Source organism: Coffea eugenioides, chromosome 11 (assembly GCF_003713205.1).
Source record: "Coffea eugenioides isolate CCC68of chromosome 11, Ceug_1.0, whole genome shotgun sequence".
NCBI classification, from domain to species: Eukaryota; Viridiplantae; Streptophyta; class Magnoliopsida; order Gentianales; family Rubiaceae; genus Coffea; species Coffea eugenioides.
In genome coordinates, this window is record NC_040045.1 from 40,164,154 (window position 1) to 40,178,613 (window position 14,460).

General features: G+C 37.4%; 1 protein-coding gene across 1 annotated transcript; it reads right to left on the minus strand.

The window, feature by feature from the left end:
• Positions 1 to 7,062: 7,062 nt before the first annotated feature.
• On the minus strand, positions 7,063 to 8,100 carry LOC113753566 (protein MIZU-KUSSEI 1-like). The gene has a single exon (XM_027297752.1). The coding sequence runs from the start codon at positions 8,027 to 8,029 to the stop codon at positions 7,316 to 7,318; it is 714 nt and encodes a 237-aa protein (XP_027153553.1). The 5' UTR covers positions 8,030 to 8,100; the 3' UTR covers positions 7,063 to 7,315.
• Between the last annotated feature and the right edge of the window lie 6,360 nt (positions 8,101 to 14,460).

The following is a 14,460-nucleotide window of genomic DNA, read 5'->3' on the forward strand; positions in this document are numbered from 1 at the left end:
TCTTTTTTTCTCTCAACTTGATTCTGGATCTGGTTACAGTTCTCAAAGAGTTGCATTTGTTGAAATCGGAGCAATGATGCATCTTAACTTTAATTAGGCACGGATCATGCAATTTCTTGGCATATTAGCCCAACTTGCATGTACTTTTGCCACTTTTTTCTACGTGTTTCCAAAAGTTTAGGTGCAAATTAGCGTAAAAGGGACAGTAAATTGTAGTCCTCCAGCTAGCTCGCTAACTAGAACCAGAAGCAAAAACACACAGCTTCCAAAGGATTAAATTGATTCTTGAAGGTGAGGCACACAGGCTGCGGCTAAGTGAGTGAGTGAGCGAGCGTGCGCGCTCCGTGATCAGAAGTCTGAACGCGGAATGTCATGATGATTACTCTGGAGCCGCCCACGTGGCAGAATTTAGGGGGCAGTTTGGAGTGTTGTGCGATGGACATGATTTCAGAAGCAGATGAAACCAAAAGCAAGCAGTTGGGTTTGGCAGTTGATATAATTTGCGGTCCGAACAGCTGGCTGCCATCTCACCGACTGGTTGTACGGTTCCCATAAACGACGAAACCACCTGATTGCTTCACTCCGCTGTATCCATCGGACGGTGGTTATTGTCCATTGTCTGGTGTGATTGAACGAACAGCAACAATGGGCCCTTCAAACTTTCCACTGATTGATTGGCGCTGTTTGATCAATCATGATGGTTACCAGTAACTACTCGTCTACGAACTAGTACTCTTTTTTTTTTTTTGCCTCCTAAAACGTTTGGAAAAATTCAACTTCGATCATCGTCATAACAAACATGCTATTGACATAATATATTGCTTACAGATCGTGTATAAACATAACCCTTGCATTAATAGTGGAATTGAAATACAGAATCTGTTCTCATTAATTGAGCTAATTTGTACAGACATAAATTAGTTTTTTTTTTCTCTTGAGGAAAGTTGTACTGCTGTTACTTTCCACTCGACCAACGGATTCTGGCCGTCGGATTTGGCGCAAAATGTACAATGAAGGTGGTCCACAGTGTTCCCTTCCAACCTATTTGCCGGTTTCCTTTGGCCGTATAGGAGTATAACATTTGTATGGCAATCAGCGTTTCCGCGTGGGCATTGTGCAGTAGGATGTTGTACAATTTTCGTTTTCTAGCCACTCTTTCGGAAAATGGTCAACTAAATTTGGTTATGGTTGTTAGATCTTTCTCTCTTACGAGCAAAATTTTAGTTGTTGTTTTTACTCGAGGTCTAGTCTTCGAACAGTGTGCTGACGTCCCCATCATATGTGAGCTGTACGAAAATTGGTAACGTGTCAAATATCGCATGAGTGCAATCAGTGTTGCCTGAAGAAAAATTTTCCAGGCGAACATCAGAAAAAGTGGATTTAATTTGTTCAGTGTTTAGGGCTACAGCCTGTCCAAAAATATCTCAATGGCTAAACAGGTGATTTTAGATAGGGTAGTCATTGAACCGAATCGAACGAGCAATTCGGTCTAAAACTCTACTAGCACTCGAGTTGATCGAGTTCGGATAGTTTAATAGACCTTAATGAGTCAAGTTTGAGTATCCAATAATAAAGACTTGAAGACTCATCGAGTCTAATCGAATTTTTTAATTTTAATTTTTTAATAATAATAATATTATTATTATTATTATGAAATCACCTGTGTGTTCGCAGGAGTGCTTGAATTTATCAAATGTTTTAGGTTGTAAAAAAATTTTTGAAGGGTGATAAGTTTGTTTGGATAAGAGTTTATTTGGATAATTTATTTGAGATATTTACTGTAGCACTTTTTGTGATGTGATGTATGTGAGATAAAAAGGTGATTGGGATTTGTGAAAACAAATTTTGCAAACCAAATTATCTTTGTCCAAACAAACTTTTTTTGCTCACAAATTATCAAAAAAAAATGAAATTCTCAAATCTCCTTGATTTGAGTTCGATGAGGCTTATTTGGACTCCAACTTATGTGAGTCGAGTTCAAGTTCTATGAGCAATGTATCGAACTTGAACTCGAACTCCAGTAATGCTACTCGTTTGAGCTTGTACTCGAGTATCCTTCTTACAAATCGAGTTGAGCTCGAATACAGCGATATTTGAGTTTGATTCGACTCGATCACATCCCTAATTTTAGAGCCTTCTCGCTAGCATATCCAAGATTTGAATATTGAATTTGGCCCTTTAGCGAAAAAGTGTGGGGGTGAAAGGAATTTAAAAAAAAATAGTCTGCCCAAAAATCCATTTAAATTTTTCATGCCAAAAGAGTTGAATAAGCATCCGATTGTTGTTCAAATTGTGAACTATAATATGGTTTTTCCTATTAAATTTAGTTCTTCGAAGTTGAATTGTACTAGGCACTGCTGACACTCTCTCTACTGGCCCAGGCCATTTCATTTTTTTTTTGGGGTAGTCCCAAACCATAAGTTTATTGTCGAATAAAAAAATTCAATCAATTTCTCGAGGCACCAATGCTAGGCTGCAGTTGCCGATTTCATTAGCCATGGACAATGAAACTAGATTAAAATCATAGCCGTTTTACCTGAAACTTTAACTTTGTTTCCAGGAGCACTATTGTAACTTTGGATTGGGTTTTATTTCCCCAAATTTATTTGCTTACATCATCATTACAATTTTCAATACACCTTTTTACCTTCCCAATTACCTTTTTTATCTCATATACATCACATCAAAAAAAGTGCTACAGTAAAAATATCTCTAATAATTCACAATACAAACAGACCCGCTTTTCTAGATCAAGAGTTTAGGTTTGCTGATGATGAAAATTCACCTTCTCTTTTTCAACCAAGTTGAAGGAATCCAAACAAAACACCGGCTCAAAGGAGACAAAAGTTGGAAGTACACTTTAAAACTTCATTGTCGTCCATAAAGTACATGACTATAATTATAATTACTATTATTTTTGTAAGTAATTATGATCATTGTTGTTGACAGCCTTACTTTGTCCTGGTGTTTTTGTTTTAAGATTTTGGTCCTAGTATTTTCTCATGATAAACAAATACATTTATGGGTGAATGAATCTCGCTGAGCTCAACTACTGCCCAACTAGAAAATATGAAAAAGGATGCAAAATTGCCATTATCTCTAACTCTTACATAATTATCTCTTCATCTGTCCCAACCAAACATGTATAGTTTGACAAGGATATCAAAATTGTTTAATTAGGCACGTCACATAAGAGTGAGAAATAATTCTAATTAAAATAGTTACTTTCATATATATATGAAAGTAACTATTTTAATTAGAATTATTTCTCAGTCCTATGTGGCGTGTCTAATTGAAAAGAATTAACGGATTATGGGTCATTTGAATTTTACCCATATTGAATATTATATTATATGTTTAAAAATTATCTCAAATTTTAAAATAATTTTAAAAAGTAACTAATCTTATCTTAATGATATCTAAAATAACTTTAAAAAATAACTAATCTTATCTTAATACTTTCTATGAAAATATTACATACAACTATAATAAAACCTTTTTCAAATCACAATTATTAAAATCTTATGTGTTCCATAAATTGCTTTCTTTTTCCACTATATCATTGACTAGTATTCAAATTGTTCATTATTTCTTTCCTTAATCTTGAATTAACTTAGTACAAAAAAGAGAATTAACTGTTATACCGAGCATGACGAGTAGAATGACTTGATTCTGAAGATGAAACCTACTTGAGAAGTAGTAATTAGCTTAGTTTATCTTTCAGATTCATGAATGAAATCCATTGTATATACTAATGTCAGTACTTTCCATTAATTAAGATGTCAAGATGTTTCCTCTGCTCCTTCCTTTACACACCAGCATTAATTCTTTAATAAGTTGGGGTATCCGCAGATGGCAACAGCCCAGAACAAAGGTTTTCAAAGCTGTTGGTTCTAATCAAGCACTTCCAGCTCACAAATGTCGCAGATCTAGACATAATTCGCAATTAGCTCTTCCATCACGGCATTGGCCATTCATTACCAAGAAGGTACTTAACCAAATCTGGAAATCTCTTATCTGATTTTCTTTCCCATATCAGGAATGTGCATTGAACAATGCCAATCAGACAAAACAGATAAAAGAAGAATATCAGTTTTGGACAATTATCTGAACCCTCATATCATATCCGTAGTGTTTACTCTTTAATTCTCCCATATTTTGTCGCCTGGATTGGGGGCAGTCGTGTTGCACACCACATGGAACCTAAAAATCTTCTTTGTCAATGTAGTAGTATAATCTGCCCTATATTTGCATAGAAAGTTCCTGTAGTTATTTCTTTCTTGATTACCAGTTTGTTAGGATATTTGGATCATTGTTAAGTCCAGTAATCACACTACGATCTAATATTTGGCGACAGTTTTACATTTCTTCTTGTAGGAAAAATACCAAAAAATTGAACACAAACAAATAACAAGAGATTGTAATGGCACTTACAGCATCAATTCTGTGATTTGTCTCATCTAATCTAGTAGTAACAACCATTAGACAGAGGAAGCCCTCACTCCCTTTACTGTAGCTTGCTTCCCTTGTTGACAGGTGGCCCCTGAATTGAATGGAGGGCTTGCCATCTTTCGTTCCGCTGCTTCCAGTGTGTCTGCAAAAGGTGAAAGGCAAATTGGACCGGGACGTGATGGATGCATTCAGCCCCATATATGGGGGTGCCCAGTGATTCTTTGTTGGGCTTTGAATTTGCAAGAAGTGAAATTCTGAATGATTCGTGGTCGATGTTAGGATTAAGTATGGAGCTCATCAATTCCGACGTAGATTAGATTCTATGGATTCTTTGTCAGATGAATTCAAGTTTCAGCTAAGATTAGTTCTGAAAACACCCAACGACCAAAAGCACAGCAACCCAACATAAACTCGCATGCTTCAGGCTTCATAGACAGCTAACAACTAACAGAGGATCTAATGCACAAAAAATGAGGATCTCAACAGAAGAGGATGAAGTTATTTCTTACAAAGCACAACAACTAACAGAGGAAACTTTCCAAATCCTGCAGCAAAAAGAACTCCCAAAGATGGACAAGACAACCAAAACTGCCACTATTCAGTAAACAGTTCAAAGGACAATTTTCTGGGCTACATCCAGTTTGAATCAGAAAATCAGTTGCAAAATGCACGCTCAACTAGCAAAATTTTTCTAAACTCGGTTGTTTACCATACTCTCTATTGTCCACCGGAGATGGTGCTAATGGGACTAACGTAGCTTGGATAAACCTGCTGTATTTCAAAGAAATTAAACATCTTTTCTGGTTTTTTTCTTCCAAGGGATAGATCTTCCCACTTGAAATTAAATGAACCTGTTCATCGTCACAAAAGCAATCATACAGTTGATTAAAAATGTGGATGAAAAATACCACATCTAAGATATCATACTTATTAATTGCCAATTATGGCAAATGAATGGAATTTTCAGCTATTATCCAAAGCCACATAATAGGAAGGTTCAATAACTTGTAAAATTTTGAAGTCTTGCATGTGCTTTTAACTATCGTTTTTCATCAATTGAATTGGTTTGACTGGTACAAGATGCAATTTCTCTTTGATCCACTTGTTATTCCTAACCTTAGTAAAGCTTCATTCTTTGAGTACTAAACGAAACGCGGTCTGACAATATTATAAATACATACATTTAGCCATAGTTATTAAACTCGGATTGATTTGGTGACCCAGGCATCAGACCAGATTGGATCTCTAGTTAGATCGGACAAGAAATTGTTTCAGACAAATCCATTTCACCCAACCAAGAACCCATTCGGTTTTTCAATTGACCTGGTCTTTCTCTCTCTCTCTCTCTCTTCAATCATGGTTTTTTGTTTTCGAAACAAAGTGTACATGTGCTTTTGATAATATTTCTACATTGGATCTTCAATTAATCTCTTGACTTCATCGGGTCTTCTGTATAGCAAAAAAGAGGAGAGGACAGTAGCTCCAAAGCATCTATGGGCATGTCTATTCCATCTTTGTAGTTACTTGCTGATAGCCATTGGTGAAGCAGTCGTAACTGTTATGGTAATTATTAAGCGGCATCACTTCTGGGCTAACGTCGTTAAAGCTGCCCACCACCAACACCAACCCGTCGACAAGCTCGGCTTGGCGTTATGCGTATTAGTGTATTTCTTCCCTGGGATGTTCACGACCATCGTATTTATGGCCCTCGCTCCGCTGTTAAAGTCTTAGTTCACCTGTGCAAATCGGTTGCCCAGAAAAGATCCCGGCCATCCGTGGACGACGACCTGGAGAGCGGACCTAACGCATAAATAAACAAGTAAATTAGTAGATTGGATTTAACTAAAGCAACTCAAAATTAATTACATTATTCAAGTTTGTTACAAAATCAAAATAATAAGCTTCAACAATTATAATGATGATTTTGATTCGATTTCTGTTATCCTTTGGTTGCCTTTACTCAAATACGGAATTCCCAAGTCGAGCACACAAAGCTTTCTCGGGCTACTTGCACTTCTTAACAATAGTTTGGCTGGCTAAACATTTTCCAGTGAGCGTCTCCATCAGAATAAGTAGGCGCAATATACAGTTAATTGTTGCGCATCTCAATGCTGGTCCTTAATAATCTGGTTGCATTTGAAATCACGATGTCCAAGTGCAACAGCAATCAGTAATTTTTCCTCCTTGTTATATATTGCCCAAAACATCAAATGCTGAGGAATGATGAGTGAACTTTGCAGTTTCACTGATTTTTCTGATCTTCTCTTTTGGGGTTTAGCTGATTTTCTCTGTTGAAATGCAAAACACGTAAAAGCTCCAATAGGTATATGCTATATGTTAGCTGCATCCAGTGCAACTGGAATCGAGCACTATTCCATTCAGGGTTTCTGCAGATTTTTTCCATGGTGTCTAATGTTTCAAACTGCATGTGTCAGTTACAAGTTCATAATTGGTCGCATACAAATCAATTTTAAATAGTATCAAGCAACTGAACTTGTGCGATTTCATTGATGTTTGTATCATGTATGCATGTTCCTTTCAGATGCACAAATTAGATACTCCCACGTAATTACCAATTGATAAGTAGCATAGCTAACAACACACCAGTACTGTCAAACTGATAAAATAGTAAATCTTGATATGTATTTTAGCTAACCAATACCACAAGTCTTGAATGATCGTTCACAGGACTAATCAATATAGCCCTTGAACTTGAATACTCTGCACTGACAAACTCCACTAGAGAGTAGAGGCTAGAAAGTTATACTTTTCTTGAAATAAAGGTGCGATTTTTCTGTATATTATTATTAGTTACATACATGCACGCTCGGAAGCGTACTATGGCATCCATATATTAATTACTCTACCGCAATCTCACAAAGAAAAAGCTCAATTCTTGCCCCGAAGCGCCATCTGGATTTATCATGTACAATGATTCCGAATCTTTTGAACCGACCGTCCTCTCAAATCTTGCTCTAATGTAAGTTAATTCTCCATCACCAGTTTCTTTCTCATGTGGGCTTGGAAGAACACCAGCACCCATTGAAACTCCCCTGAGGAGCTGCATAACATGAATCTCATCATCACTCATATTCTTTCTCCTGATGGAATAACCAATTTTCCTTCCATTGCAGAATACAGCCCACACAAACTCCTCCAAAACCTTCTTTTTGCGAGTTTTCGTATCGCTTTCTAGAGCAAACCTGACAACATCCGACCCCATTTCTTTATGAAATGCAGTTGTGAGCATTGGTAGCTCAATCACAAAAATAGGTAAACGATGAGGATCTTCTTGAATAGCTAGGCTCACTCTCCCTCTACGGTACCCAAACAAAGTTACTGTCGTAGCATTGTCTGTCAGCAAATGTTTCCGTGGCCTGCCCAACAGTGCTACCATTTTGCAACCCGTGGTTAACATAGGCAGAAGCTTGAACATGCGAAAGAGGCCTCCAGCGCCACCGCCGGTGCCACCTGATTTTGGTTTCTTGTCTGGATTGGTGGGACGTTGCAGCAGTGATAGTAAGACGTGATTTTCCATTTTGTGGAATGTGTTAGGGTGTAAAAAAGGCAGAGGCATTGAGGGGTTCTGCAAATATTAAATTTAAGCAAGGGATGGTGTGCAGGTGTTGGCTATGTTATGGAATAGTGTGGGAAGTGTTTAGTTTGTATTTATAGGAAGTTGTGAAGGTCACCAGACGGATTGCTCTTAGAATCATTTTTGCCCTTTTCAATGGTGGGGAAGGAAAGAGAAACACTTTTAACTCAAGTTGGCTCCAATTGAAACTTGACTGAGAAGCAGGGCAATGTGATTCCTTCTGTTACTCAACATTGTTGTGTTCCTTAGGAGTTAGCTTTAATGGCTAAAGCTGATGTGACAAAGTCCTAAAATTTTAGGGGATTTGACGCTTCAACAACTAAAATTTTCAATTGTACGAGATAACATATAACCAAATGCAGTCAATGTAAACACTAAGATAACACACACACACACACATATATATATATACACACACACACTAAAACAGCAAACGACTACTATATATATTCACTTGTAGGTGGATTTGTAATTCACAATTACCATCTAATCTCTTTTTTTTTTTTGCTTGATATAGAAGTATAGAATTTATTAATCAAATAATGTTCGCAGCATTAAGAGTGGAAAGGACGAAGTCTGGGGGAATAGAATCCCACCAAGAAATCTCCACGATGAATAGATAGAACTTCAACTCGGAGAGGGAAAAAGGGAGAGTGTTTGATCAATGGGATAAGACGAAGCAAGTGGACCACAAGTACACAAAGTGGGGAAGGTAGAGGAAGAAAAAATTCTATAAAGATGGAAAAGGTAGTATTATTATGCTGGTAACAGCATGTGCCTGGCTGGTTATTTCATGGCGCATCCACATCATTTGTTGCTTTTTCAAACCCAGTCCTGATGAGGATTCAATAGATGCAGTTCATCTTACCCCTAACATCACTTGCCTGTTGTCCATTTGAGTTAGTGTTCACTTTTTCAGGACTAGTAACACACCCTTTATCTCCATCACTATCAGCACCTCAATTTCTTCGACCACATAAACACGTCCGAAAGTTACATACACTACTAAGATTGTTTTGGCAACAACATTAGGAAATGGACTAGGCCCCGACTGTGTTCGGCATGTTTCATTTGTAACCTAACTAGCTAGAAAAACTCAAGTTCTCGATTTGGTTTTAGTAGTTTTTCAAGCATCATAAAAGGCTTATGTGATATGGGGGAAAGAAACCTGGAGGAAGTGGCTGTTCGAGATTGATGGCTGGTATTTAGAAGATCAACGGATGCAAACTGATTAGTGCGAATGCATGTCCAAATATTTCCTGCATCCTGTTAATGCCATTCAATGTCACAACGAACTGGAAAGATCGAATAGAATCCGTGTTCAAATGGGAAACACTTAATCAGCAGGACATTTATTAACATATGTTCTGATTTTTGCATCTCTTTGTCCATCAACTTTACCTCCTCATTATTCATATTGTGAAATTTTTAAGAGCTGTAATTCTCATCTCTTTCTTCAAATGAATAATTGTAATAACAAGGATATTGAGATTGCATTCCAATATAAACCCAACTTAATCACAATATAAATCAGAATCATCACTAAAACTAAACTGCTACCACTACCACTACTACTAGGACAAAGGATGTGATACCCCGAATATTAGGAGGTTGGTTGTAAAGAAGATATTAAAGTGTATTTCTTTGGGTTTGATTTAAAACCTTATTTTGTTTTAAAAAGATTAGAAACCCTAATATTTTAAACAAAAACCCTAGTTACTTGTGACTAACCGGTTTTCTTAAATCTCTCATATTTTAATTGAAACCCTAATTTTAATCACTGGAATTGTAAAATCCCTCACGTTTTTCTTAAAAATTTCATTTTATTTGAAAATTATTTATTTATTATAGCCCTACTACCCAATCATTCCACAATGAGTGTAAATAAACCTAGAAAGTAGAGTTTCACTTTTGGTTTCAAGATTGGGGTAAAATTAGGGTTTTCGCGATTTTTCGTAGGATGATTTTTCGGTATGGAGCAAGGATCAAATTTAATTAAAAGTGACTTTTAGGTGAGAAATAATATGTGATTAGGAGCAATGATATAAGGTTAGTGATTGGGAAGTAAAAACCCTAGTACGTGTGTTTTTAAGAAAAACGGCGCGAACCGACGGGTACCGCGCACTACCGATTGAACGCACCACTTGACCACCACTTTCTTACCATACAAGCTCATTAATACTTGAGCAAAATATCTTCTTATTTTCCAGCTAGCTTGACTGAATTTTAAGGCTAAAAATAGCAAGGAAAAGAAAGAGAAAAATGAAAGGTGGTGGTGGCGACACTTGTCGCCACCTAAGGGTTTCTTGACCAAGAGATTAGTATTCCTTTTTAATCCCAATTTTTGCATCTTTCCTTCATTATTTCTGCTCCATAGCCGAACAAGAAGAGAGAGAAAGGGAGAGCAAGAGAAAACCATTTCCTTCTTGATTTGCACTATCCAAGTGAGAAGAAAGAAAACTAAACCGATTAAAGAGTGAGTTGTGGAGTTGGGAAGCTAGGGGAACTAAAATTTTCCAAAGGAGGTGGAGTATCACTCTTCCAAGCTTTGTCTTTGAGGTATAAGATCTGATCATGGTTCTTGTTCTTTTAAATTTTGGTTTAAAATGTTATCTAGTTCATGTTTTGGCTTGATTACAAGATATGCAAGTTGTTGTGATGATTTTGGATGATATATGCAAGTTAGGGTTTCCTAAATTTCTGCCTAGACTTGTTGTATAGTGGGTATATGTTGTATATAAGATTATATAAGGGGCTTTGGTAGTGTTGGAAGCAAGAAATGAATAGATTGTCATGAAATCCCAAAAATTTCAGATTTCTGGAAATTTCCTAATTCAGTTCTGCCCGGTTTTAGTACTCATATTTAGAGGCCAAATTAGGCTTGGCATAAAACATGAAAGTTGTATAGAATGGTATTTTATAGGTGCCTACAAAATTTCAGCTCAATCGGAGCAACGTATCTTGTGAAAAGATGAAATACCCTCGCTGTTCTAGGTTACATTCCAGAGTTCCGCGTGGACAGTTTAGTCTATTTGGTTGTGTTTATTCACTATAATCCGTTGGGACTTAGCTATTTTCCAAAACATGAAAGTTTTATTATTCTGTCTTATCTTTTAAACGCCTCCAAGAACACCTTAATCGGACCTTGGTAACCTGAGATATGACCATTCCAGTGCAGTGTGGTTAATTAGCCGACTAGTTGGATTTTGGTTCTGTAAATTGGGAATTTGACTAGGTTGCATTGGAAAATGGACTAAGTGATCTTCATGACAATTGTATCCCTGTGTCTTAGCTTCGAAACGGTATAAGTTACGCCTCAATCCGATAAGCGTAGCCTCGGATGTGTTCTTTCCGCAACCCCACGTCAAATCTGTCTTTTGCTAGGTTACATTTCCGCACTTGTTATCACTTTGACTTTTATTCTTATGTTCTTATGAGCCTATGGAACGGCTATTTACTTGAATCTATGATATGTATGATTTTGGGATTGGCTGAGGAAAAATAATGAAGCCATAAATGGCTGAAAAATTAGGTAAACACAAAGGTCGTGCTGCCCAAATTTACGCTCAAGGACTATAGAAATACACTTGCGACTTGGGTAGAGTTGATATGAATATCACTTGAACCATCTAGGGTACTTGAGTCTTCTTGTTCCGAGGTATATAAGTAAGGATTTGGCCGAACTTGTACCCTTGAGAAATGAAATAATGATTGTTCGGAGTATGTTTTCCTTGTACTTTCGACTCGCATGGCATTTTCAAGTATAAATGTTACAAAGTTTTATCGTTTAAAAAGCGAGCAAGTGTTTCACGACTACTTTCCAAGTGAATTCCAATTTCTTGATTTTTATTGAACGAAACGTCTAAGTTTCGAATCTTAGTCATGTTTCAAAGTTCTCAAACTGAGTTTTATCGCAGATTTGGACTCCGAACCCGGAGTATAACCTGAAAGTGACCAGTAAAGGCACTATATCTTTTGGTGAGTGCTTTCAAATACCGAATTGAACTTGATACTTGAACTTGATACGTGGCCAATATGATTACATGTTATATACGTGAATTGTTAGGGCAAGAGTGTACTTTATCGCACTTGCCCTTATGTGATATATACTTGTTTATTGTTGCAAATGACTCGATATACTTGTTTACGATGCGCGCACTTCCTGGAATTCCAGAAACCCTGCGGCGAGTTACTTAAGTCGAGCCGGCAAGGGCTTGGTCGATTGGGTAACGAACCCTGGGTCTCTTGTTTTGTCGAGTGGAGTGATATCTCCTCGACTAATTGGTATACTCGAGTATTACCACCCGTGTTTCTTGAGGATTTTGGGCCCAATAGGGGGTTTGAATGGTGGACGGAGAGTAGTTAAGTGGTGCTCTACTGGATTGGTTCCTTTACTTGAAAGTTGACGGAGTGTCAACTACTACGTGATCAAGCTCCTGATGATGAATGGAAGTTGGCTCCTGAGAGCAATCCGTATCCTTATGCTTTGGAATGATTATTGCTTATTGGATTATTGTTTATTTTGAAAAACTTTTACACTCGCTCATTTTGAGATTTCTACTTGACGTGTTATTGCTCACCTTTATGAACTCTTCATGCTCGTTACTTTGCTATATCGAAAACTTGTACTTATAAATAATGGTCAATTTGCTATTTGGAACCTCACTGGGCTTTTAGCTCATTCCACTCCATTTGTTTTCCTTTCAGGGGTACGAGCGAGGCGTGAGATATGTAAAGACTAGCGTAGTCTAGTTATTTTGACTTTTGACTTGTACTCGCGCTATTACTCGAATAGAATGTTTTGTATCTGGATTGTATACACTTTGAACCAGTTTGGGTATATTGAGGTTTTGTATCTTGATTGTGCATCAATGAAAATTATAAGCTTGAATTGCGATGTTATTTATGGTCTATGGATGTATGCATGTGATACGAGTGAGTGAGTCCTGGCGAGAGTTGGACAGGCGGTCCGTCGAACCCTTTGGTACGCCTTAGGGGAGGTGGGGTCGTCACAAAGGATGCTGAAAAAATCCAAGCAAAGGTTTTAAAGGAGCATCTACAAATAGATACTGTCTCCGTAGTTATAATAATCCCTTTGCTTATCCTTGTGAAATGGATGTTCTCAGGAGAACCACACATGCATGTTAAATCCCATAATTTCTTGTCCTCTCTCGAATCTTCAAGTAATAGTTTCACTTTTTATGTGGACCTACCAAATTCTCACTTTAATTTCTATTTCCTCTCTGGATCCCTATGTCTCGTAACAAAAGGGGTCCTTTATTAATTACAGCAACTTCAAGTACTCGTTTGTATTAAACGAGTAGGGAGCAGAAAAAAGGACACGTCTTTTCTGAATACTGTGCGGTAGTCTTCAATAATGTTTCAGAGGACTAAATAATCTCACGAAATGCAGGTTGCAGGATCTCAATGACAAGTAAATTTGATCTAACTTTTAACACAAGGTGTCCCGACAGAGATCCCTTCAAGGCTTCTTTGAAATGTATTGTGAGATTCTAATGAGTCTGCTAACATTGGCGCAATCTGTTCATGTAATCCCCTCTCTTCATTACCAAGCATTACAACCAAGAATCAAACCACCTCATTCAGAACTACAGTCTCAATTTTTTTTGTTTTACTGACTCCTGACGCCACTAGTCCTTGTAGTATCGCATTACTGCCTGATAAAAAACAGGAGGATACACCTACTTTCCATGAAAGTCTTTTGCATAAAGGTGCCAGTAGTATCAAACCATGCTATTTGTCCACTTAAAGGCTTACTTTTAGTGCGTGCTTAAGTTGGTGGCCTTACGGAATCCTGCATCAAGAAAGTTAAGATCCCTCCTAACGACAAAACCTCTCCGTCCTCCGTCTTTTGCTGGATTTTCTCGTACTTTTGAATTCGGCCTGGATTGGTCAAGGAAGGATTTTAAAGGTCATTTGGTCCCATAGACATTGGAATGAAGAAATAGATAATCCATAAATTAGCTGTAATCTGCAATAAGTTCCTGTAACAACTCTCAGATGTATCTTGATCCTCCTCCTAAGACCTAATTGATCTTTGTGTGGCCGACATCATTGTGTAAGCAGGATATACCTAAATGGCTGGTCATATTACTGGCCTGTGAGACACCACAATTGCTACTTTTCAATCCCTTCATTTGGTATATGCATGGCCAGTTAGCCACTGTGGACTGTGGTTTTTCCCGACATGCAGGGGGGCATAGTCAATTGATTCACAGGCTGCATTTTTTCTCACATTGAACAGTGATTTCTTGGCTCAACTTGATTGTGATGATTTTCCATTTTTTTCCTCTGGTTAGGAAGGGTGCTGGATCAAGATCTTACCTACGGAAATCTCTCTAGCAAGTTTTCTACCAGAAGGTTTTATGGGGAAAATATCTGAAAATGTGAAC